Genomic DNA, 22,845 nt, shown 5'->3' with positions numbered 1-22,845 from the left:
AGGGGCGCGTCCTGGGGTGACTTCATGATGCTCGTGCCCCATCGGTCCGTTTAGCCCAGAAATGAGTTCTGCACCTTTAAGGCTGGTTCTGAGAGCCAAGGGGAGGAGGAAGAAGCTGCAGTTTGTTTTCAGACACTGCACTCACTCCTCCACATTCCCGCTCCTGGACTGTTGTGATGCCTTAAGGAGCTGGAACAGACACCACACGGAGCTAAGAGGAATGAAGTGGATTTTTACTGAAATGCCTTCAAAGGCCACACCCTGGCGGTACCGGAGCCACAGCTGTGGCTCTGCCTGGATGGCTCCGAGATGGGAGCAAAAGAGGGATTGGTCATGAGATCTCACATTTTTATAAGTTTTAGCCCATTTACACATAACTGCCCAATTAATAGCTTCAAATTATGAAGTTCCATCCTCCTTGCTTCCTTGCCCATCCTCCTCTTTTCATGTTGTTTGTGCTTTGGGCCTGAAGTTTGAAGAGATTGTCCTTGAGTCTCCAGCTAGAACAGGATTGTTTTGTCTTCACCACCTGTGAAAAGATCCCAGTAACACTTAATATAAAGCTAAAGCTGCACACCAAAACAGAGCAGAAAAACTTAAAACCTAAGGTATCAGTTGTCTATGGACAGACAGACAGCAGGACAGAGCTCTCCTTTGCTTTTAGTTAGTTTTTAGCTCTCTGAGGCAGAGAAGTTCCCTGGACTGTGGCTTTTCTTTTTCTTTGGAGCTGTTTGAACCTGCTCTGGACTGAACACCCAGAACACCACCGGCAGTTCCCGCCTGTGGCCCACCTGGCCGGGCCTGGGCCCTGGCATTTCCAGCACTGGAGGGACTGATAAGAGACTGATAAGAGACTGGTAAGAGACTGAGGGAGCTGAGCTAAAGGCCACGGAGGGACTTTTTGAGTTTGTCAACTCTTTTGTAGCGGCAAGAGGTTTTATTGTTTAGTATTGTTCATTTTTTGTGCTGGTGAATGCTTTGCCTGTTAAATAAACAGGTTTTTTCCACTTTTCTCCAAGGAAATATTTTCCTGATCTGATTGGGGGAGGGGCTGCTTGAATTTGCTTTTTAAAGAAAACTCCTTTGGAGGTTTTTTTCAAAATTTGCCCTAAACCAGGACAGGGCGGTGGAAAGACGGGGGAGCCCCAAGTGACTGGATTGGGGGGAGGCTGGAGAGGGGAACCCTGGGATCCCAAAATCCCCCAGTATCCCTAAGCAGGACCCTGGAGAGGGGGGATCCCCAGGACCCATGGGATCCCCAACAGCCCTGAGACGGGGGACCACCAGAACCCCAGAGGGATGAGACTGGAAATGGGACACTCCTGGTGGCTTTTTTTGATTCACTCTTGATTTTTGGAGGTTTTTATGGACATCAAGCAACTTGTAGAGATGGACTTGGGCGGGAGGAATCCCCAACGCAAGGCATTCACTCCTTGTTTTTCCCCAAACCAGGATTTCCCATTCCCAAACCATGGCTGGATGGAGGAGGAGGCTGCGAGAAACAGGAAGGAGCCCTGGGAGCCCCAGGCAGGTGAGCAGGAAGTCAGTGCCCCTTTCCCCCTCTCTCCTGCTCCATCTCCCAGCCCAGCACAGCCCCCGGCTGCAGGACAACCCTGCTGCCAACCCCGTCCTGCCGGGGATGCACTGGGGGGATCTCCTTCCCCTTCCCTGTGGCACGGAGGCAAATCCCATCCTCTCCTTGTCCTTCCTCCCCCAGGGAAGAAGCTGAGGATGGAGATCAGAGAGGAGAAATCCCCACAGCAGAACCACGGGGAAGAGGCCATTTTGAGTGGCTCCACAGTGCAGAATTCCAACGTGGAGGAAAAGCCCCAGAGATCCCACAGGAGGAGGGGCTCCAAACCCAGCCCAGGGTGCTCCGAGGAGGAAAGACCCACCCTGAGCCAGGAAGGTGGACAGAGCTTCAGCCAGAGCTCAGAGCTGGTGGTCCATGGGCAGCTTCATGATGGGGAGAAGCCCCACAAGTGCTTGGAGTGTGGGAAGAGCTTCAAGCAGAGCAGCACCCTGATCAGCCACCAGATGATCCACACCGGGGAATGGCCCTATGAGTGTGGGGAGTGTGGGGAGGGCTTCAAGCACAATTCCACCCTTCTCACCCACCAGCGCATCCACACTGGGGAGAGGCCCTACAAGTGTCTCCAGTGTGGGAAGAGCTTCACCAGCAGCTCTCACTTGAGCAGACACCAACGGAGTCACCGGTAAGAGAAGCCCTGCAAATGCCCCAATTTCAGGAGGAGCTTCGTTCACTGCTTCAAATTCATCCTCCATTGGAGGCCCCACGTTGGGAAGAGCCTCGGTGATCCATGTTCCCTGTGATCCATGCTGGGAAGACACCTGTCCCTTTTCCTGCCCCTCCCAGTGAAATGATGTGGGATGGAACAACAGAAGGGTCTGGCCATGGCCCTGTCATTACATTCACTCCCACCTCAGAACACTGCCAGGGGCAGGGAAGGGACTCTCTCTCTCCCTGAGAGAGAGAGGAGAGAGGAGAAGGGTGTCCTTTCCAGACAGCAGAAACTGTGGCCAGGCAGACCCAGTGAGTTGTGTTTTAGTTTTCCCTGTCAACAGTTTTATTTATCTCTTATGTTATCAATATTGTTTTTGTTCTGTTTGTTCCTTATCCCGTTGCTGTTCCCAATAAATTATTCTTATCCCAGCCTGGAATTTTGCCTTTTGTGCTTTCCATGGGAGGCGGGAGGGCAGTGAGGGCAGCGCGGTTTTAGCAGGGGCAGGAAATTGGGGAATCCCATTCCTGAAGCCCGGCCCGTGGAAACCGAGCATCCCAGCTGGTGCCAGCCCTGGTGGCCATGGCAGCAGCCTTGGGAGCGGGTCCCTGGCTGGGGCTGTGGGAACCTCTTCCCTCTGGTGCCCAGGGACAGGAGTGGAGGGAGCGGCTGCAGCTGAGTCGGGGCAGGCTCAGGTTGGATGTCAGGAAAAGGTTTTTGGCCAGAGGCTGCTGGGGCCCTGGCCAGGCTCCCCAGGGCAGGGTCCCAGCTCCAGGGCTCTCTGAGCTGCAGCAGCGTTTGGCCAGCGCTGCCAGGCCCAGGCTGGCATTGTTGGGGTGTTCTGTGCAGGGCCAGCAGTTGGACTGGAGGATCCTGATGGGTCCCTCCCAGCTCAGCCAATTCTGTGCTTCTGGGATCCCATCAGCCTGGGGATGGGGCTGCCAATGGTTGCCATGGCAACAGGCTCTGGCTGCAGGCCTGAGCTGGTGTCCATGGCAACCACCCCTGGCATGGGGTCTCCATGGAGCTGCCAAAGGACTGAGCATAGCAACAGGGGGCTGGGGATGGTTGCCATGGAAACTGACCATAGCAACAGGGGCTGGTGATGGTTGCTATGGAAACTGACCATAGCAACAGGGGGCAGGGGATGGTTGCCATGGAAACTGACCATAGCAACAGGGGGCTGGGGATGGTTGCCTGCTAAGGATCAGATTTCTCACAGGCCCTCAGAGGGGTTCCATGGGATCTTTCCAAGAGTCTCCAGGCTCTTCCAGAGCTGGAATGTCACAGGCAGAGACAGGGGCTCCATGGAGACCTCCCAGGGCTTTCTGGGCATGGTAAAGAGCCCTGTGGTCAGAGGCAGTCACAGCCATTCCATGGTGACATTCCAGGGCACCTTGGGCTGCAAAGGCACCCATCTGTCACAGGCACTCACGGGGGCTCCACGGTGACATCCCAGGAGTGCCCAGGCTGCCAAAGAGCCAGGATGGCCCAGACACTCACAGGGGTTCCTGTCATGGGCACAGTGGGAGCTTCATGCAAAAGCTTTATTTCTTTATTGGAGAAACTCCTTCTGAGTCATGAGGTGGAGAAATTGTACCCAGCAGCCACCATGGATGTTCAAACCCCTGCAGGACCCCTAGACTTCTAAAATTCCTTATAAGAGAGGAGATGTGAGTTCCTGGATCCAATCCCAGCCCCAGACTTTTCAAAGGTATAAAAGATTGGACAGGTGGAATTGAATTTTAAGCGATTTGTCCCACAGGATTAAAGATTTTATACCAGATAGATTTATATAAATACAGCTTTGATTTTTCTGATCATGATTATATAGAATGGTTCATTTACACCACAGAGTAAATGAAGAAAAGGAGTTATTCTTGTGGTCCGTGGTGGTGGTGGATACAACCTTGTGCCAAGGGGCAGAAGCCATGGGAACACCAGTACAGACAGACACACACAGACACACAACCAGACACACAGACACACACTGCCACTCTTTGGACCCCTTCTGCCAAGCTAGTAGGGTCTGCTCTGACCCTTGGACCTGTCTGCAAGCAGAGGGTGTTGTTTCATCAAAAGAAGATTACCTTCAGCCAACCATACCATTGTTTTCCAGTTGTTCAGTAACTAAGGCTTGGTATCTCAAACCTTGCTTTCATTTCAATCTCATTTATAGTTTCCATATTCTCAAAATCTTTTGCCAGGCAATCATATTTATAAGGCTTTCCTGTTTCATCTTCCCCAGCATCTGCTCCTTTTCATTTTCACCACCCTTGCCCTGAAGTTGCGGAACCAGAAAGGTTTGTCACAGCCACCCTCATTGCGACCTTTGGTGCCCGAACAGGGACCCTGACATTCAGTCACGTCAGCTGGGGTTAGCTGATGGATAGGCCAGCACTCCCCGGGATTTTGGATTGTGCCAGGCCGGCAGATTCATCATTGCTTTGAGGGACCTCGGCCAGGATCCACAGGGACAGCGAGAGTTTCACCTGCGTAGGATTGCAGGTGGGATGGGGAAACACAAGACATTTATTGCCCATTTTGCTACTGTGTTTTTACAATATGCATCCACATCTCATAACTGATTTGGGGTGTTCCAGTGGCTGCTCCACCTAAAGTGGAGAAAGAGAAAAATGGGCAGCCAGATGCCCAAAGTAGAAAGGTGTGTATATGGATGCTTTAAATTAATTCTCACTGATCATGACCAAATATCTTCAAAGTACAAATTAAAATCAATCGTGAAGTGGATCATTAAAAATTTTCCAGATGCCCCTGAGCCTGACCATCCTCCCTCCATCTTGGCTCCTCCACTTCCTGCTACCGCAACCTTCTCTTCCGCCCCGAATGAACCTTTAGACTCCACCCCCACAACTGCGGGTCACGCCCCCACTGTCAATCATTCCACCTCCACCCTGGGCCATGCCTCCAGAAGGCCGGCCTGGAAGTCCGCCATCCTAAATCAAGGCCCTTCCTCCCCAACACCTGACAAAATGGCAGCGCCCTCTGCCTCACCTTCCAGCAAGAATATAACCCCATGTTCAAAGATACTAAGTCCAACTGTCACACTATTTCTAATCCAAATGTTTCTGCTCCAAGTTATTCTTCCTCCCCAGAAGACAGTTTGGATTCCCCAGAGCCACCTCGCCCCTCAACCCCAGAAGATCCCTAGGAAAGGATCTGGAAGGAAGCAGTTAAGGAAGGAGACTGGCAAATAGTCTTGAAACTCCTCGTTGCCCCCATTTGTTATGAAAGAAGGGGGCAGAACGCCAGGTATCAGCCATTGGTTTATGGGGAAATCAAGGATCTGTGTAGGGCAGCTAAAGACCATAGGAAGGACTTACCTTGTTTTTATGGCCTAATGAGGGCCATGTTTACAGCACATCTTAACCCCCTATGATTTAAAATATGTTATGACCATGTTGTTGTCACCTACAGAATACACCCTGTCGGAAGAGGGATGGAAACGTTTGCTAAATGAATTAATAGAAGACTGTGCTAATAATGAGGCAAGGGCAGAAATGACAATCAACCGTCCAGCTGGAGAAGGACAACACAGCCTACCAGATGATCAAGCAGCAGGTATCCCCAGAAAAGCACTGGATGATATAAAAAAAAATGGTTTTGAAAGCTTGAATCCAGGTACCAGATAGTACCACCCCCAGTTTGGACTACATAAACAGAAGACAAGAACCTGGAGAGCCCTACATGAAATTTATTGATCACCTTAAACAGGCACTAGAGAAACAAGTCCAGAATGAAAAGACTCAAAATTAATTACTAAAATCGTTGGGGGTAGCCAATGGCAACCTGGAATGTAAGAAAGTGCTGTGTGCCCTTCCACACTCCTGCAGATGATTGAGGCCTGTAATCGCCTCAGAACAACAGAACACAGAGCAGCTGTACAAGCCCAGGCCTTTGGGCAAGGAGTTGCAGAAGCCCTAGGGGCCATGCAATTCCCCTTTAAGGGGCCCCAGCAACATCTACAGGCCCCAAAAATATGTTTCCAGTGTTGTCAACAAGGACATTTTAGAAAAGATTTTCTCCAGACGGGAAGGGACTATCCAGTCCCTAACAGAAATCAGCATCAAATTAAGTGGAATTTCTCAAAAGGTAACTACATCAAGCAGCTGTAAAAAAACTACCACTGGAGTGCAAGGCAGCCTCACACTCTGACACAAATGTTCAAACCATCAGTTGTAGATGCCTACAACTGACGAAGGTCAAGTAGCACAAACACCCATTACAGACCATGGAGCACTGAACTCCAGCACCTCGTCTCCCAGTTGCCAAACACCACCAGGGGCAAAATTTGTCTCAGGTCTTGGTGAGTGTGAAGTCTGTTGTTTTAGCTGACTATTTTGCCCATGCAATATTGACAGGACAGCTGGGGCCTGAAGATTGGCCCTGTGAACTATTAACCTTAGGAAACTGCCAATTGAGGACTGAAGGACTTTTTGTATTGCCATCCGTACTATCAGTGGCCTCACAAGAAGAAATTACAGTGCTGGCCCTGTCTCCCGACCCACCTTGTTTTATACCCTAAGAACTAACAATTGCCAAAGCCATAATACTCCCCAAACAGGATGCCAATGACATTTCACTAGGGATGTGGACCCAGGTGATAAATCACGATCAACCAAAAATCACCTGCACTCTGGAACTTAACAGTGAAAAGATTGTTTTGACAGGGCTTGTGGACATGGGAGCAGACGTGACAGGTATCTCACATTCCAAGTGTATGGATAACTCTAGCGAAGCCATGAAACAAGACACCCTGTGCCTGTCTGTCGCTAGCCCTGACGACCCCTTCTCCACCTGCCTACTGGGGTTGCCTACAGATGTCTGGCCAATACCTGAGGGTGCCATTTGCAGTATGCCAGGTGACAATCCTGACGGCAAATAGAAGTGCAACCCTGTCGGTGCTTGGGACTACTGGACCCAGAAGCTCCTGCATGCACCACTCAAACTCAGGGGGTAGAAGTTCTCAGCTCTGTAAAAATGGACTTTTGTGTAAGGTTTTATTACTGTCTGAGATGGGAAGAGGGTGAAAGAAACAAAATTACAAGAAAAAAGAAACTATCAGGAGAGACATCTCCCCATAGCATCCCACTTACAACAACAAGAGGTGTAATTACACCTCTTCCATGATTTCTTGGTCCAGTAGCTACCCACTCAACTTGCTGCAGGGTGTGTTTCTTATTTGCAAGGATAGAGCATGGCCTGTGAAGGTGTCCCTTCACACATCAAAGGCAGACCTTGTAGCTTGGGGAGGCTTACCTTGCTGGCACCCAACACAAAAATGATTAATGGCCAGAGAAACAGAGCAAAAAGATCTACACACAACTTTGAATCTGATTGCAAAAATAATGTCATCTATTGGAGTTAAAACAAAAGAATAGCAGCCTCCATGTTACTACCTTGGGTGGCTGCAGCTAAAGCTTTAGGGCAATCAGACCATCCTGGGTGCCTGTTGAGTAAGCAAACCAATGCTGCCTCCCTCACACTGAGTGGCTGCTCTCAGACACAGAGACCATCAGACACGCCACCTTGCAGAACAGCGATAGAGTTTTTACTCTGGGCACATGGGCATGGCTGTGTAGACTCTGAGGGCATGTGCTGCATGAACCTCTCCAGCCACAGCGAGTCAATCCACAAGAGCATTCAGGTACTGAAGGAAGGGTTCAAGAAGCTTCAAGTAGAAAACAAAGACTGGGTCAATAAACTCTTCCAATCCAAGGGACTAAAGGGTTGGATGATGTCTAGCTAGAACAGGACTATTAAATCTCTTAGTGGTTTTTGTTGTATTGTTAATTGTCCCATGTTTGTTTGGATGCTTTAAGAAAGTCTTACAAAATTCTTTCAGTTCCATCTTTGTTGTAAAAGAGAAAGGGGGAAGATACCCAACACAGGCTCCTCATGGAGTCCTTGGAGGAGAGAATTGGAGGCCAGGAAGGCACAAAAACCTCTCAGAGACTCAGTGTGGGAAGGAAAATCCTTAGAAGTATTTAAAGTATTCTTAAATCCATAAAGTACCTTAAAAACCTTGAGTATCTCAAGGCATTAATGAGCCCCACTGAGTGTCAGTACAAAGCTCTCAAGGGACTCATTAAAGCAGATAAATGGGGCCATGATTGCACAAACCTCTCACAGAGTCTGTATCAAAAGGGAAACACCAAGTACCTTCAAATAACTGAAGTACCCTGAAGCATTAATGAGCCCCACTGAGTGTTGTTAGAGACAAAGCCTCTCCAGGGACTAATTACAGCAGATAATTGGAGGCCATGATTGCACAAACCTCTCAGAGACTTCAAGGCAAAAGCCAAAGCCAAAGTCGTTTGAAAAACCTGCAGTCCCTGCAGGGAGCATTCAGGAGCCCCCAGGGCCATTGCTGAGCAAGGCTCCCCAGGGACTCCTTGCAGCAGATCCTTGAGGCCACTGGGATGTGGGCTAGGGGGGGATGCTGAGGGCAGCACAAGGGGCTGCCAGTGCCCAGCCTGGCTGGGGCTGTGCCAGGAGGCCCCAGGGCCTCAGGACAAGGTGTCTCCTCCCAGCCCTTGCTGGCACAGACCCTGCTGTGCCCCAGGGCACCAAGACTTGGCTTCTCTTTGTCCCCACCTGTCATCACTGCCTGCAGTTCTCTGCTCTGCCTGGGGCCTGGGGACACTTGCTCAGTCGTGTCCCTCAGTGGGACCCATTAGAAGTCCAAGAAAGTTTGGAGTTGGATTCTGCCTTGGAGTTCTGCAGAGGTTTCTTCAGCTCCCTCTCAGGGACTGATGTTCAGGGCCTGAGCACAAAGCCCCAGAGGCTGATTAAAGTCCTTGTGCTGTGTCTGTGCTGCTGAGCTGGGCTGGGCTCCTGGCCCAGAGGCAGCTCCTGCTCACCAAGAAGAGCTTCAAAAGCACATTTCTCTGGATGAGCAGCTCTTCTGCCAGCCCAGCAGGGCTGGGGCACTGCCTGCAGCCAGCGCGGGCACAGCCCAGAGGCACAGAGAGCTTCAATCAGTCAGGGCTGGGAAGGGGCTGAGAAGTGCCTGGGGCACAATCACTGCCAGCCCTTGGCACAGGAACCTCTGGCTGCAGGACAATGCAGCTGCAGCTCCTGGAGCCATCTCCTCAAGCTGGAACATGCCAATGCCTGCAGAGCCTGTGAGTACATTCTCTGCTTGTCTCTTGTGCAGAGCAGCCAGGGGTGCCCAGGGCTGTCCTGCAGAGCAGGGTCCTGCAGCCCAGGGCGCTGTGCTGGGGCAGGGACTCTGCTGCCTGCCAGGGACAGCTCTCAGCCAGCCCTGGCAGCTGCTCCCAGCGCTGGGGAGAAGCTCTGGGGGGAAGGAGCCGCCCTGAGCAGGGCAGGGGCTGCTGCTGAGAGGGGCTGGGTGGGGCAGGGCTGCTCCCAGCTCCAGACCAGCCTGGGCACAGCTCCACAGGGCACTTCCCAAAGAAGGTAAGCCTGGGATTGCTGGAAAGATCACGAGCTTTCCTGAGAGTGTTTTCCATTTCCTTCTTGGAGAAGGATGGGAAAGTTGGGGTGATGACAAAAGGATTTTTGCTTTTTAAATATTTTTATATATTCATAGATCTGTTAATTACTGTTATATAGTTATAAAACTATAATCCTTACTTAAATCTATTAAACTCTTAACTAACTCTATTAAAGTACTGTTATATACTTATATAACTTTAATCCTTAATTTAGTTTGGTATGTTTCCTTACCTCTCTCTTAGATTTTAGAACAATAACCTGACTGTCTAAATACAGTCCTGAAATACTGTATGGTCTTATTCTCTTATATAGTCCTGAAATATTGTATGGTCTTATAGGAAGAGGACCTATAGGAACATTTTGGTTTTTAACCAGAATCTGAGCAGTCATTACAAAAAGTGAAGGCAAAGAAGCCCTTGCACCTACTCCAAAGGTTTGAGCCAGGAATGTGTAACTGGGGCAACTGAATCTCCTATTGGATGTTCCTGTTAAATTTCCTAATTAATCAACCTTAATAAATTGCTGAAATCAGGGGCCGGGTGTGCCCCATCCCCACTGGGACACCTGGAAGCTTCCAATTAATATCTGGTTTTTACTTTACTGTTCTAACACTGTTGAAAGGGAATTTTTTTCTCTTTTGATTATAAAAAACAAGGGAATGAGAGAAGCAGAACAGGAATTGTAATCCCAGAATGACAGAACATTCTGAGTTGAAAGGGACACACAGGATCATCAAAGGAATGTTTGAACTTTTACAGGGACTGCAGAACTGTAAATTAAGTTGATCAGTGTCTCTGCTGGGAGCCTCCCAAAGGGCCCTCAGCCACTCCTCAGCCCTGCACAGCAGCAGCATCACCTTTGCAGGGCCCAGCAGGGCTCTCCTGAGCTGCCCTTGCCCAGCTGCACACAGAGCCTGCCCCAGCCAGGGCTCTGCACACAGGCAGGTTTCTGTAGGGCCCCAGCCAGGGCACACAGGCTGGCATGGGCTCTGTGAGCGCTGGCAGGGACAAGGCTCCTCTCAGGAGGGAATGTCCAGGCCCAGGGAGATGCTCAGGGAAGGAGAGGGGGCTGAAGAGAGCAGGGCTGGGGCAGGAGGGCACTGTTGGTGTGTGGGAGGTGCCGGGCACAGCTGGGCACGGGAACACTGTCCTGAGTGCCCGGCTGTCTCTGCCCTGCCCTCTCAGGCACAGCACCACAACATCTGCTCTTGCTTCTGCCCTGCCCTGACATTGGCACTGTTATCTGCTGCTCTCAGGGAGGCTCTGGCATCTGCAGCAGCTGAGCCAGGCACTGCCCTTGGCATTCCTGCCAGGCAGGGCTGTCCATGGGAATGGGGTGTCCAAGCTTCCCTGGCACCTGTGGGGCTGTGGGCAAAGCAGTCCATGGCAAAGGGGAATGAGCTGAGCCCCCTCCCTGAGATCCCATCATGGGCACAGCCAGGGATCTCCTTGCTGTGCCCTGCCAGGCTCTGAGCTGCCCTCCTGGGTGCAAATCTGTGCCAGAGCCTCTGGGAGTTCCCTGAATGTCCCACGGGGAGGGGCAGAGCTGCCACAGCTGAGGAAATGCTGCTGGGTTTGCCCAGGGAGCCGTGAGTGTCCTTGGCACAAGGGGGTGCTGAGACCTTGCCCAGAGACCTTGAGAGAGGGTGAGACATTCAGGGATCCCTCTGCTCTGGGCAGGGTCTGGTTTATCCCAGGGTACCCGGGGAGTGTGATTCTGCTCTGATTGCAGCCAAAGGTGCAAAGCCAGGACAGTTGGGAACAAGCCCATCAAGCCCCTCACCTTCCCTCAGCCACAGGGAATCATTTGCCTCTCCCATCTCTCAGTGGCAAACTCTGAGTGCAGCAGAAATGCTGGGGATTTGTGACCTCAGAGAGCCAGGAATGATGTGTGGGTAGGCAAACAATTCCTAAAATCCATTCCTGCCCTCCTTTAAAAGTGGGAGTTCAGATGCTACCAAGCCTGTCTGCATTAGCAGTGATTCCCCTGACAAATCCTGAATATCCAGCCTTGTCCCTCTGCCAAATGGCCACAAACCCAGGACAGTAGGGCAGGGATGGCTCCTCGAGAGCCCCCATGCACAGGCCTGGCTGCTCCTGGCACACTCAGCCAGCACAACTGGAGCACAGGCAGGGACCTGGGTGAAGGTTTTCCCAGAGCAGGAACAAGGCTGGGTGAGTCCCAGCGGGGCAGTCTAGAGGGAATGGCCCAGGTTTGGCTCCAAGCAGCCTCTCCTGACTTGTCACTGTCCTTTCTCCATGAACAGGTGCCCATGTGCAGCCCCAGCAAATGTCCAACAGCAGCTCCATCAGGCACTTCCTCCTGCTGGCATTGGCAGACACGCGGCAGCTGCAGCTCCTGCACTTCTGCCTCTTGCTGGGCATCTCCCTGGCTGCCCTCCTGGGCAACGGCCTCATCATCAGCGCCGTAGCCTGCGGCCACCGCCTGCACACGCCCATGTTCTTCTTCCTGCTCAACCTGGCCCTCAGTGACCTGGGCTCCATCTGCACCACTGTCCCCAAAGCCATGCACAATTCCCTCTGGGACACCAGCAACATCTCCTACACTGGATGTGCTGCTCAGCTTTTTTTCTTTCTCTTCTTCATCTCAGCAGAGTATTTCCTTCTGACCATCATGTGCTACGACCGCTACGTGTCCATCTGCAAACCCCTGCACTACGGGACCCTCCTGGGCAGCAGAGCTTGTGCCCACATGGCAGCAGCTGCCTGGGCCAGTGCCTTTCTCTATTCACTGCTGCACACAGCCAATACATTTTCCCTGCCCCTGTGCCATGGCAATGCCCTGGGCCAGTTCTTCTGTGAAATTCCACAGATCCTCAAGCTCTCCTGCTCCAAATCCCAACTCAGGGAACTGGGGCTTCTTGGTGTTAGTGCCTGTTTAGCACTTAGTTGTTTCATGTTCATTGTTTTCTCCTATGTGCAGATCTTCAGGGCTGTGCTGAGGATCCCCTCTGAGCAGGGACGGCACAAAGCCTTTTCCACCTGCCTCCCTCACCTGGCCGTGGTCTCTCTGTTCATCAGCACTATTATCTTTGCTCACCTGAAGCCCCCCTCCATGTCCTCGCCATCCCTGGATCTGTCAGTCTCAGTTCTGTACTCGGTGGTGCCTCCAGCCCTGAACCCCCTCATCTACAGCCTGAGGAACCAGGAGCTCAAGGCTGCAGTGTGGATACTGATGACTGGATGCTTTCAGGGACATTAAACTGCTGGCCAATTTCTGCATATCACTTGTAATAAAATTCATCTTTCATACTTGTTGGTTTCATTTTGGAAGTTCTTTTTCTTTTTTTTACTTTTTTCATATCATCTACAAATAAATGTCATTGTTTGTGCCATTTCTCATTTTGTTTCTCTCCACCTATCCTGTGGCCACAGACTGTGTCATTGAGGGGTTGTGCTCTTGGTGGCTTTAAATGAACTAAAGGATCTCCCAGCAGAGTTTTCTCCAGAGATGCCCTTTTGTTGCCTTCTCTGGAGCTGCAGCAGCAAGGTCTGTGTGCAGAGCTGGGGGCAGATCAGTGCTGGCACAGCAGCTCTGCTCCTGCTGGCCACACCATTCCTGAGCCAGGCCAGGAGCCATTGGCCTTCTTGGCCACCTGGGCACACTGCTGCCTCATGTCCAGCCTGCTGTCCATCAGTCCCTGCAGGTCCCTTTCTGCCTGGCTGCTCTGCCGCCACTCTGTCCCCAGCCTGCAGCACTGGGGCCAAATAGCAGGGCCTGGCACTTGGATTTGTTAAACCTCCCCTTGTTGGATTCATCCCCTGGATCCAGCCTGTCCACGTCACTGTGCAGAGCCCTCCGACCCTCCAGCAGATCAACACTCACATCCAGCTTGGTGACATTTGCGAAGATGTCCTTGGTTCCATGGGGCCCCTCAGTGTCACAATGGCCTCTTGGTTACACCAGGCCCTGCAATGTCACACTCGTCTCCTTGGTTCCATGGGGCCTCAAAATGTGACAATGGTCCCCTTGGTTCCATGGGGCCCCAGAGTGTAACAATGGCCCCATGGCCACATGAGGTCCCACACTGTCACCATCGTCTCTGTGGTTCCACAAGTCCCCTCAGTGTCACAATGGACTCCTTGTTTCCACAAGGCCACACAGTGTCACAACGTTCTTCCAGGTTCCTTGAGGCCCCATTGTGTGACAGTGGCCCCTTGGTTACACAGGATCCTGCAGTGTCACAATGTCCCCTTGGTGCCATGAGACCCCGCAGTGTCAGAACGGCCCCGTGGTTCCACTGGGCCCTGCAGTCTCCCAATGGTCTCCTTGGTTTTGCAGTGTCAAAATGATGAAACCCCTTGGTTACACGAGGCCCAGCAGTGTCACAATGGCCTCTGTGGTTCCACAAGGACCCAGAGTGTCACGGGGCACTCCCTGGTTCCATTTGGCCCCGGAGCACCACCATGGACCCCTGGTTCTGTGGGGCTGCACGGTGTCACCATGGTCCTCTTAGTTCCACAAGGCCCTGCAGTGTCACAATGGCCCCAGAGTGTCCCAATCATCACAGAATGACAGAATCAAATAGGCTGGAAAAGACCTTTGGGATCATCAAGTCCAACGAATGCCCTAATACTGCCTTGTCACCCAGACCATGCCACTGAGTGCCACTGGGGAGGGACAGTGACTCTGCCACCTCCCCCCCGGCCAGCCCATTCCAGTTCCCACTCACCCTTTCTGTGAAGAACTCCTTCCTATTGTCCAGCCTGAACCTCCCCTGGTGCAGCTTAAGGCTGGGTCTTCTTGTCCTGCCCTCCAGCAGATCCACACTCACACCCAGCTTGGTGCCATCTGCAATTTGTGAATGCTGGACTCGATCCCCTCACCCAGGTCATCAGTGAAGATATTAAACAGGACTGGGCCCAGCACAGATCCCTGGGGACAGCACCAGTGCCTGGACACCAGCTGGGTGCAGCACCATCCCCACCACTCTCTGGGCCCAGCCTCCAGCCAGCTCTTAAATCTCCCAGCCAGGAGGGAACCTGCCCAAGCCGTGGGCTGCAGCTTTTCCAGGGAATGCTGTCAGAGACAGAGTCAAAGGCTCTGCTGGAGTCCAGGCACACAACATCCACAGCCTTTCCCCCATCCACAGGTGGGTCACCTGGGCATAAAAGGAGACCAGCTTGGTCAGGCAGGACCTGCCAGCCCTAAATCCACGCTGGCTGGCTCTGATCCCTGGGCCATCCTGTGGGTGCCCTGGGATGGCACTCAAGGTGATCTGTTCCATAACCTTGCCGGGCACCCAGGTCAGGCTGACAGGCCTGGAGTTCCCCAGCTCCTCCTTCCAGCCCTTCCTGGGGATGGGCTCACACTGGCACCTCCAGTGCTCTGGGCCCTCCCTGCTGAGCCAGGACTGATGGTAAATGATGGAGAGCAGCTTGGGGAGCTCATCCACAGCTCCCTCATCCCCCTGGGATGGATCCCATCTGCTCCCATAGACCTGTGAGCATCTGAGTGGCTCAGAAGGTCCCCAGCTGCTTCCTCCTGGATTCCAGGGGGCTGTTCTGCTCCCTGTGCCCATCTACCAGCTCAGGAAAACACTTGTCCTGAGGACAACCTGTCCTAATATTGAAAATTGAGACAGACAAGGTGTTAAACTGTTCAGACATTTCTTTAGTTACTGTATTCCCCACTGCATCCAATAAAGAGTAGAGGTTCTCTTTATCTGGTGTTTTGCTACTAATATATTTATAGAAACATTTCCTATTATTTCTCACACAAGTGGCCAGATTAAGCTCTAATTGGGTTTCACCTCTTTCCTCTTCTTTCTGCATAACCTAACGACTTCCTTAAACACTTCCTGAGTTGCCTGTTTCTCTTTTCAAAATGATGCATCCTCTTTTTTCCCTTAAGTTCCCACAAAAGCTCCATGTGGAGCCAGGCCAGTCCTTTTCCTCACCAGCTCATCTTTTGCCTCACTGGGACAGGCTGCTCCTTCCCCCTTGAGATTACTTTCTTGAAATGTGTCATCCTTCCTGGACCCCTTTGATTTTAAGGGCTCTTTCTCTTTAAAAAATCAGTACCTGATTCAGTACTCCCCAAATCAGCATCCTAAACAGGCCAAAGTCTGCCCTGCCTAATTCCAGTGTAGTTTTGTTGCTGCCCCTCCTTCTTTCACAGAACATTGAAAACTTGATTATTTCATGGTCACTGTGCCCCAGGCAGCCTCTGAGCCCCACATCTGCCCTCAGCCCTTCTCTGTCTGTGAACAGCAGCAGACAGAGCTTTCCTTGACAGGGGGAGCGTTACCAAAAATTCAGTGAAACAGAAAACTCTTTTTAGCCCCAATGTAGCATTAAGAAGCAGCATTCTTCATTCTGCTGTTGACACAGGGGAGAGCATGCTGAGTACAGGAAAGTTTCTGTTTATATTCTGTATTTTGCACACATACCCATTGATTGTCCTGGACTTAACATGCATATGATAATCATTTCCCCAAAATCATTAACATATTCCCCCTCCCCTTTACCCCTGTGTTCCTCTGTCCTGGGGGTCTCTCTGGTGGTCCCTGGTGGTCGTGGACCCCAATGATCCAGTGGGCCTGGCTGAGCTGGCAGGACCCTGAGGCTGCTGAACTTCCAGTTCCCCTTCTCACACAATGGGCACTGTGTGGTTTCCATAGGCCTGGGGATGTGGAGAACAAGCTCCAGGTGTGAGCTCAGCTGGTGGAGACAATTGATCATCTGGTAACATGAGGTCACAGAGTGGGCTGTGACATCACAGAGTGGGTTATGTGAGGTCATTGAGAAGCTATGACATCACATACTGCCTCTGTGATATCACAGAGCCAGCTGTGACATCACAGGGCAGATATCTGACATCACAGAGAAGGCTATGACATCACAGAGTTGGCTGTGACATCAGAGGCCAGCTGTGTGACATTAGAGAATGGGCTGTGACATCCCAGCAGGGCTGTGTGACATCCCAGAGGGGCTGTGTGCCATCCCAGCAGGGCTGTGTCAGGTCACTGGGTTGCTCACTCGGCCCCAGCTCCCCCTCACAGTTTCTCCCAACAAGTCCAATGCTGTCCATGCCCAGCGGGGTCCCTGTCCCACAGGATCCCCCCGGCCCACCTGGAGCCACAGCCTCCACCAAAGGATGTTCCACAGGATCCACCCCAGAGCCTGACATGGGGACAAGGGGCCAGGTCTGTGTGACCAGGACGTCAAGGACGGGGATTATCCAGGTCACTGTAGCCTGGGTTGGGTTGCCCAGGGCAGGAAAGATGTCTGGCAGCTGGAGCAGGGTCTGGGAAGGGCCTCCAAGGTGGGGCTGGAGCCCTTGGCCTGTGAGCAGAGGCTGAGGGAGCTGGGCTTGTCCAGCCCAGAGCAGGGAAGGCTGAGGGGCTCCTCATCCCAGCCTGGCAGTGCCTGCGAGGAGGGGATGGAGAAAACAGAGCCAGGCTCTTCACCGGGGGCCTGGTGGGAGACAAAAGCCAATGGGTGGAAGGGGAAAGAGGGGAGATCAGCCAGGACAGGAGGAGATGAAATAAGTCAGGCTGGTTTCAGCATTTCCTCAACACCAAGAGCAGCCTGACCTCCCTTCTCCATCCACCACTGACAGCTTTGCAAATCAGGAATTGTTGGAGCTGTTTTGCCCCCACTCCAGGATGAGCATCCTGATACAATAACTTAATTGTGTTTATATCGATCACAGAACCACATTTGTGTGAAATTAATTTTAGTATGGAAATCACTTGTGGATGGTGGACTCATCAGATGCTGCTGGGACATTGCACATGGCTCAGGGAAGAATGAGATTGTTATTAAATTTTGTCCTGTTCAACTGTGGTCTCTAGGCCATGAGGAGAAACTTTCTGTACCCTTGAGTCTCACCAGTTCCTGACCCCCAAAGGACACAAACCTGATGAGTTGTGATTCCCACTCCAGTGGCTGCACTTGCACCTCCCTCAATCCCCAGAGCTGAGCTCACTTGTGCCAGAGAGAGCCGGACAATGCAGGGAAGAAGGAAACAGGACAGGCTGGGGGGATCAGGGGCAGGGCAGAGCCAGGGAAAGAATGACTTTTGCATTTGCTGGAGCTGTGCCTTCCCTTGGCTTTGTTGTCTGACAAGAAATGAACATCCCTCTGTGTCTCGGGCAGCTCCTTCTCCAAGGAAAGCAGGTGGGAGTGGGAGCCAAGGAGCTGAAAGCTGCAGGTGCAGCCTGGGCTGGAGGGAGCTCAGATTTGCCCAAGGCTGCTCTGAGTGCCAGGGCTTGGATGGGGGAAATGGTGGGGTGGGGGTAGGGACAGAGTCTGATTGATTGTCAGCCATGAAGGGTCTTGATTTTCATATCTATTCAAACTGCATGAGGAGGTACATGGATTCAGTGTGAATCAGAGATTGCACGTCTCAATGAATTAACTGGAAAACAAAACTAAACAGGACCTACAAAATCTTGTCTCGCTGTCTTTTTAAATATCATGTATTCAGTTTGAATACACTACTGAGATCTACTTAACCACAAAGGATTTGAAAATTAAAATCAGATGATTCCCAGAGGCTTGGCTTGTTCAGGTGTTCTGAATGTTCATGAGCCCTGGGACACTGAATTCCTGCACTGAAGAGCTGAAGGCTGAACAAGCCTCTGGAGCAGGGAAATTCAGCAGCAGCCTCCATGTTGCTGAGGATGTCAGCAGCCCCCAGTGAGGCCATCCCTGCCCAGAGACCGTGGGGGAATGGGCAGACAAGGAGAGCGTCCCTGGGGCTGGGGCAGCACAACTCAGAGGCACCAGTGGCTCCAGCTGGGCAATGGAGTGTGGAATGTGGCTGGGAAAGCCCTGCCTGGGCTGGGCCAAGCAGCACAGACAAGCCCTGACTTCCATTCACTAAAAAACTCTCTCAATGAGACATTTAAAAGGAAATACAGTTATTTGTGTCATCTGAGTTGGATGTGCTGGAGAAATAACCACAAGAGATTCCCAGGAGCTCAAAACAACAAAACCGCCTTTACTGGGTACTTTATAAAATCAGAGAAACTTTGGCAAAAGGTTTAAAATTATACTCAATCAACAAAAAACACTTTTCAAAGCATTCATTCGGCCATTCAACGTCACAACTCTAAGCCTGTTCAATTTAATGTTAATCAAAATTTGCAAGAGGACAGAATTAGAAGAAGTAGACAGAGAGAGAGGAAGACAAAAAAGATACAGAGAAGCACACACACAGCTACCAACTCCTGGATTCCAGCATTGTTCAGATGGAAATTCCAAGAGGAGGTAGGGTCAAGATGTGTGCTTGCCTTGTGGTCAGCCTTCAATACCCCTTGGTCTCCCTGGGCCCTTCCCCCAGGTGGGGCTTGGGCTCATTTGGTCCCTCAGGAGCTGGGCTGGGGCTGCAGAGGTGGCTGTGGAGCATTGCCTGTGCTGTGCCAGGGACTGGCAGCCACTGCTGGGCTGGGATAGAGGCTCTGGGGGGATTGGGGTTCCAGGGCAGGGCACAGCTGGACCTTCCTCCCCCAGAGACAAAATCCTTTCGGCCACAATCTCCTTCAGTCTGTCACAATAGAGAATGTTGGAGATGAAATCCCAATTCTGGCCATGGGCACCTGGACAAGAAGGGCAGCTCTTTTCCATAGGAAGGAAAGCACAGAGCTCCAGTGTTTGGAAGGCAGGTGAAAGCCTCACTAGGCTAAGGCCATCCAGACTTGTCAGCAATGGCAGATTTTGTCTGGGAGCAGTCTTTGGATTTAAGGAATTTTGGAGGTGGAACCACAATCTCAACCATGGGCACCTGCAGAAGCAGGACAGTTCTTTTCCATAGGAAGCAGAGCATGGAGCCTTCCCCAGGGTTTTGGGGACGGGTGAGACCTGACCCTTGTGAAACCATTTCCAGGCAGACTTGTCCTGGCAATATTCCTATTGGAACTATCCTTGGATATAAGGAAATTTGGAGATGAAATCCCAATTCTGGCCATGGGTACCTGGAGGAGAAGGACAGTTCTTTTCCATTGGGAAGGAAAGCACGGAGCCCCAGTGTTTCAGCAGCTGATGAGAAGAGACCCTCAACATGCAATGGTCAGCTGGACCAGTCAGGCAGTCAACGGGAGGCCAGACCAGCCAGATCTGTTCTGTGTTCACTTGCTTTTATGAGGTCCTGCACTATCACCATGGACCCCTTGGTTCCATGGGGCCCAGCAGTGTCCCAGTGGTGCTTTGATTCCATGGGGTCCAGCAGTGTCACAATGGACCCTTGGTTCAATGGGGTCCCAGAGTGTTACAATGGCCCCTAGGTTCCAGAAGGCCCTGCAGTGTCACAATGGTCCCAAGGATTCCATGAGGCCTTGCAGTGTCACAATGGTCTCCATGGTTCCACAGGCCCCACAATGTCACGGGACTCTGTTCCATGAGCCCTGCAATGTCACAATGGACCTTTGGACCCTGGGAGTTTGCAGTGTCACAATGGTCTCCTCTGGCTCCACAGTGTCACAATGGACCACTGATGACATCAGGCCCTGCAATGTCACAATGGAGCTTTGGTTCCATGCAGCCCTGCAGTGTCACAAAGGCCTCTTGGTTTCACCAGGCCCCACAGTATCACAATGGTCCTCTTGGTTCTGTGGGGACTCCCAGGGCCACAATGGTCTCACTGGTTCCATGAGGCCCCACAGTGTCACAATGCTTGGCTTATTCCATGGGCCCTCATAGTTTCACAACGGTCTCCATGATCCCATGAGTCCCCTCAGTGTCACAATGGCCCCTTGTTTCCATGAGGCTGTCCAGTGTCTTAGTGGTCTCTCCATTGCTTCATGAGGCCTTGAAATGTCACAATGAACCTTTGGCTCCATGGGGTTTTCACAGTGTCACAATGGCCCCTTGGTTCCATGACACCCCAAAGTGTCACAATGTTCTCCACAGTTCCATGAGGCCCTGTGGTGTCACAATGGACCCTTGGTTCAATGGGGCCTCTCAGTGTCACAATGATTCCTGAATTCCATGGAGCCACCCATTGTCAGTATGGTCCCCTTGATTCCATGAGGCCCCACAGTGTCACAATGGTCCCTTGGTGTCACAGGGCCCCACAGTGTCACAATGGTCCCTTGGTCTCACAGGGCCCCACAGTGACACAATGCTCCCTTGGTTCCATGGTGCCCCACAGTGTCACAATGGTCCCCAGGTCTCACAGGGCCCCACAGGGTCACAATGCTCCCTTGGTTCCGTGGGCCCTGTGCTGCTGCATTCCCCCCTCCCCTTCTCAGGCCACCCTGCCAGCTGAGAAATGCTCCTTGGGGCTCGGCCTTGGCCAACAGCCCCTGGGCTCAGCTCCTCTGCAGCTCATCACAAACACTGTCTGCTCCAGGCACTGCTGCCGCCCAACCAGCTCCTGCTTTCTGGAGGAGCAGCCCTGGGAACTGGTTTTGTTCCCTCAGTGGCACAACATCCCTGTTCTCACACTGCCAAAGAAAGCTGTTGGTGTCAAGTGCGGCCAGGATGAACCATTGCTGGGACTGAAGCCCCTCTCTTGGGGCCCTACAAACAGCGCTCCAAAAGGAGCCCTTGGAGCTCTCCTGGGCCAGCGACTCCCTCTGAGTGGGGCCTCTCCCAGCTGGGAACTCTCCCGTTTGCTGCACTCGGGGATCCCCAACAACGATGGAGCCTGGGCCGATCCCCCCACTCCTCCAGGCTCAACCCTTCACCCACTGGGGAGATGCCAAAGGATCCACAGGGAGCATTTCCTGCCCTCAGGGGAATTTCTCCCAGGTGCCTTGCACTGACTCTTTGTGTCTGTGTGCACACAGGAGTGCCTGTGCTGGGGAAATGTGGCAGAAATGCTGCTCTCTGAGGGGTTTGAGTGCCTTGGATAGCTGAGTCAGTCAGATATCCAAACATCAGTAAGTAAGGTTAAAACACAAGGTCTAAACTAAGTTAAATGCTCCTAAGAGTTGTTCTTTTTCTAAGTTGTTAAGTTTAATTTAAATTATTATTTAAGTTTATTAGATTTTTTAAATTGCAATGTGATAGGTTATAAGTTAGGTTAAATACTCTTAAGTGCTGTTCTTTTGCTAAATTATGAAGTAGATGGTATCAGTTAAAGATAAGGTTTAACTTAAGTCCTGTTAAGATTGAGCTCTGTTTAAGCTTTTGGGCTGTATTCCTTTTATCCTTGCCCTCACTGTCCTTGTGTCACACACACACACACACAGGGACAGTTCTCAGTTCATTTCTGGTTTCCTTGCCTGGATTTGGTTTGGTTTTGTTGTTGCTTTGTTTCCCTGCTGTGCCTGAAGTGTCCAGTCAGGAGCAGAGTGACTCTTGCCAAGGAACTTTTTGCTGCTGTCCCTTAATATTAAATCTGTTTTTTGCTGATCCCTTGCTGGGGATTTTTTCAGCGCTCTCAAGGCCTCGTTGGTAGCAGGGTGAAGGAGCCCTGGCCCAGGCTCTTGCCCTGGGGGACACGGGGACGCTGCCGGGGGGTCCCTGTCCCCCTGTGCCACCCCCAGGGCCCCGGCCCCCCGTCCCCGTGTCAGGCTCTGGGGTCGATCTCGTGGAACATCCTCTGGGGGAGGCTGCGGCGCCGGGGGCGGGGGGACCCGGGGGGACAGGGGACCCCGCTGTGCACGAGCAGGGTTGGACTGCTCTGGGGGGAACTGTGAGGGGGGCCGGGGCAGAGTGACCTCCCCAGTGACCTTACACAGCCCCTGGGATGTCACACAGCCCCTGTGATGTAACACAGCCCCTGTGATGTTACACAGCTGTTTTGTGATGTCACAGATGACTCTAATGTCAAAGAGTCACACTGCGATGTCACAGTTTTTTTCTGTGGTATCACAGGCTGCTCTATGATGTTACACAGCCACCCAGTGATGTCACAACCCACTCCCTCATGTCACAGAGCCACCCTCTATGATGGCAAGATCTGCTCTATGGCCTCATACTATGATGTCACGGACAGCTGTGTGATGTCACAACCCCCTCAGTGATGCCACAAAGCCCTCTCTGTGATGTCATACTGACACTCTGTAATGTCACAGCACACACTTTGACCTCACAGCCTGCTCCATGATGTCATACAGCCAAGCCATGATGTCACAGCCTGCTCTGTGATATCACACAGTTCCATGTATGATGCTGTAGCTGCTCAGTGACCTCACACAAAAAAC

At 51.9% G+C, this 22,845-nt stretch overlaps 2 protein-coding genes across 2 annotated transcripts in view; both read left to right on the top strand.

Moving 5' to 3' along the window:
• Positions 1–1,731: 1,731 nt before the first annotated feature.
• Positions 1,732–22,845, top strand: part of LOC139604076 (uncharacterized) — a 1,261,625-nt gene continuing 1,240,511 nt past the window's right edge. Inside the window, 1 exon segment of the mRNA XM_071455063.1 lies at positions 1,732–2,209. Within this exon segment, the coding sequence (XP_071311164.1) occupies positions 1,732–2,209 (478 nt within the window).
• Positions 12,015–13,308, top strand: LOC139603967 (olfactory receptor 14J1-like). Its single transcript, XM_071454964.1, has one exon. It carries the CDS (start codon positions 12,015–12,017, stop codon positions 12,945–12,947), a length of 933 nt encoding a protein of 310 aa, XP_071311065.1. The 3' UTR covers positions 12,948–13,308.

Source organism: Agelaius tricolor, unplaced genomic scaffold (genome assembly GCF_023055355.1).
Source record: "Agelaius tricolor isolate 1412-34295 unplaced genomic scaffold, bAgeTri1.0.p SCAF_43, whole genome shotgun sequence".
Taxonomy (NCBI): domain Eukaryota; kingdom Metazoa; phylum Chordata; class Aves; order Passeriformes; family Icteridae; genus Agelaius; species Agelaius tricolor.
Note: the sequence above shows the minus strand (reverse complement) of the source record. Positions and strands in the feature narration are given on the sequence as shown.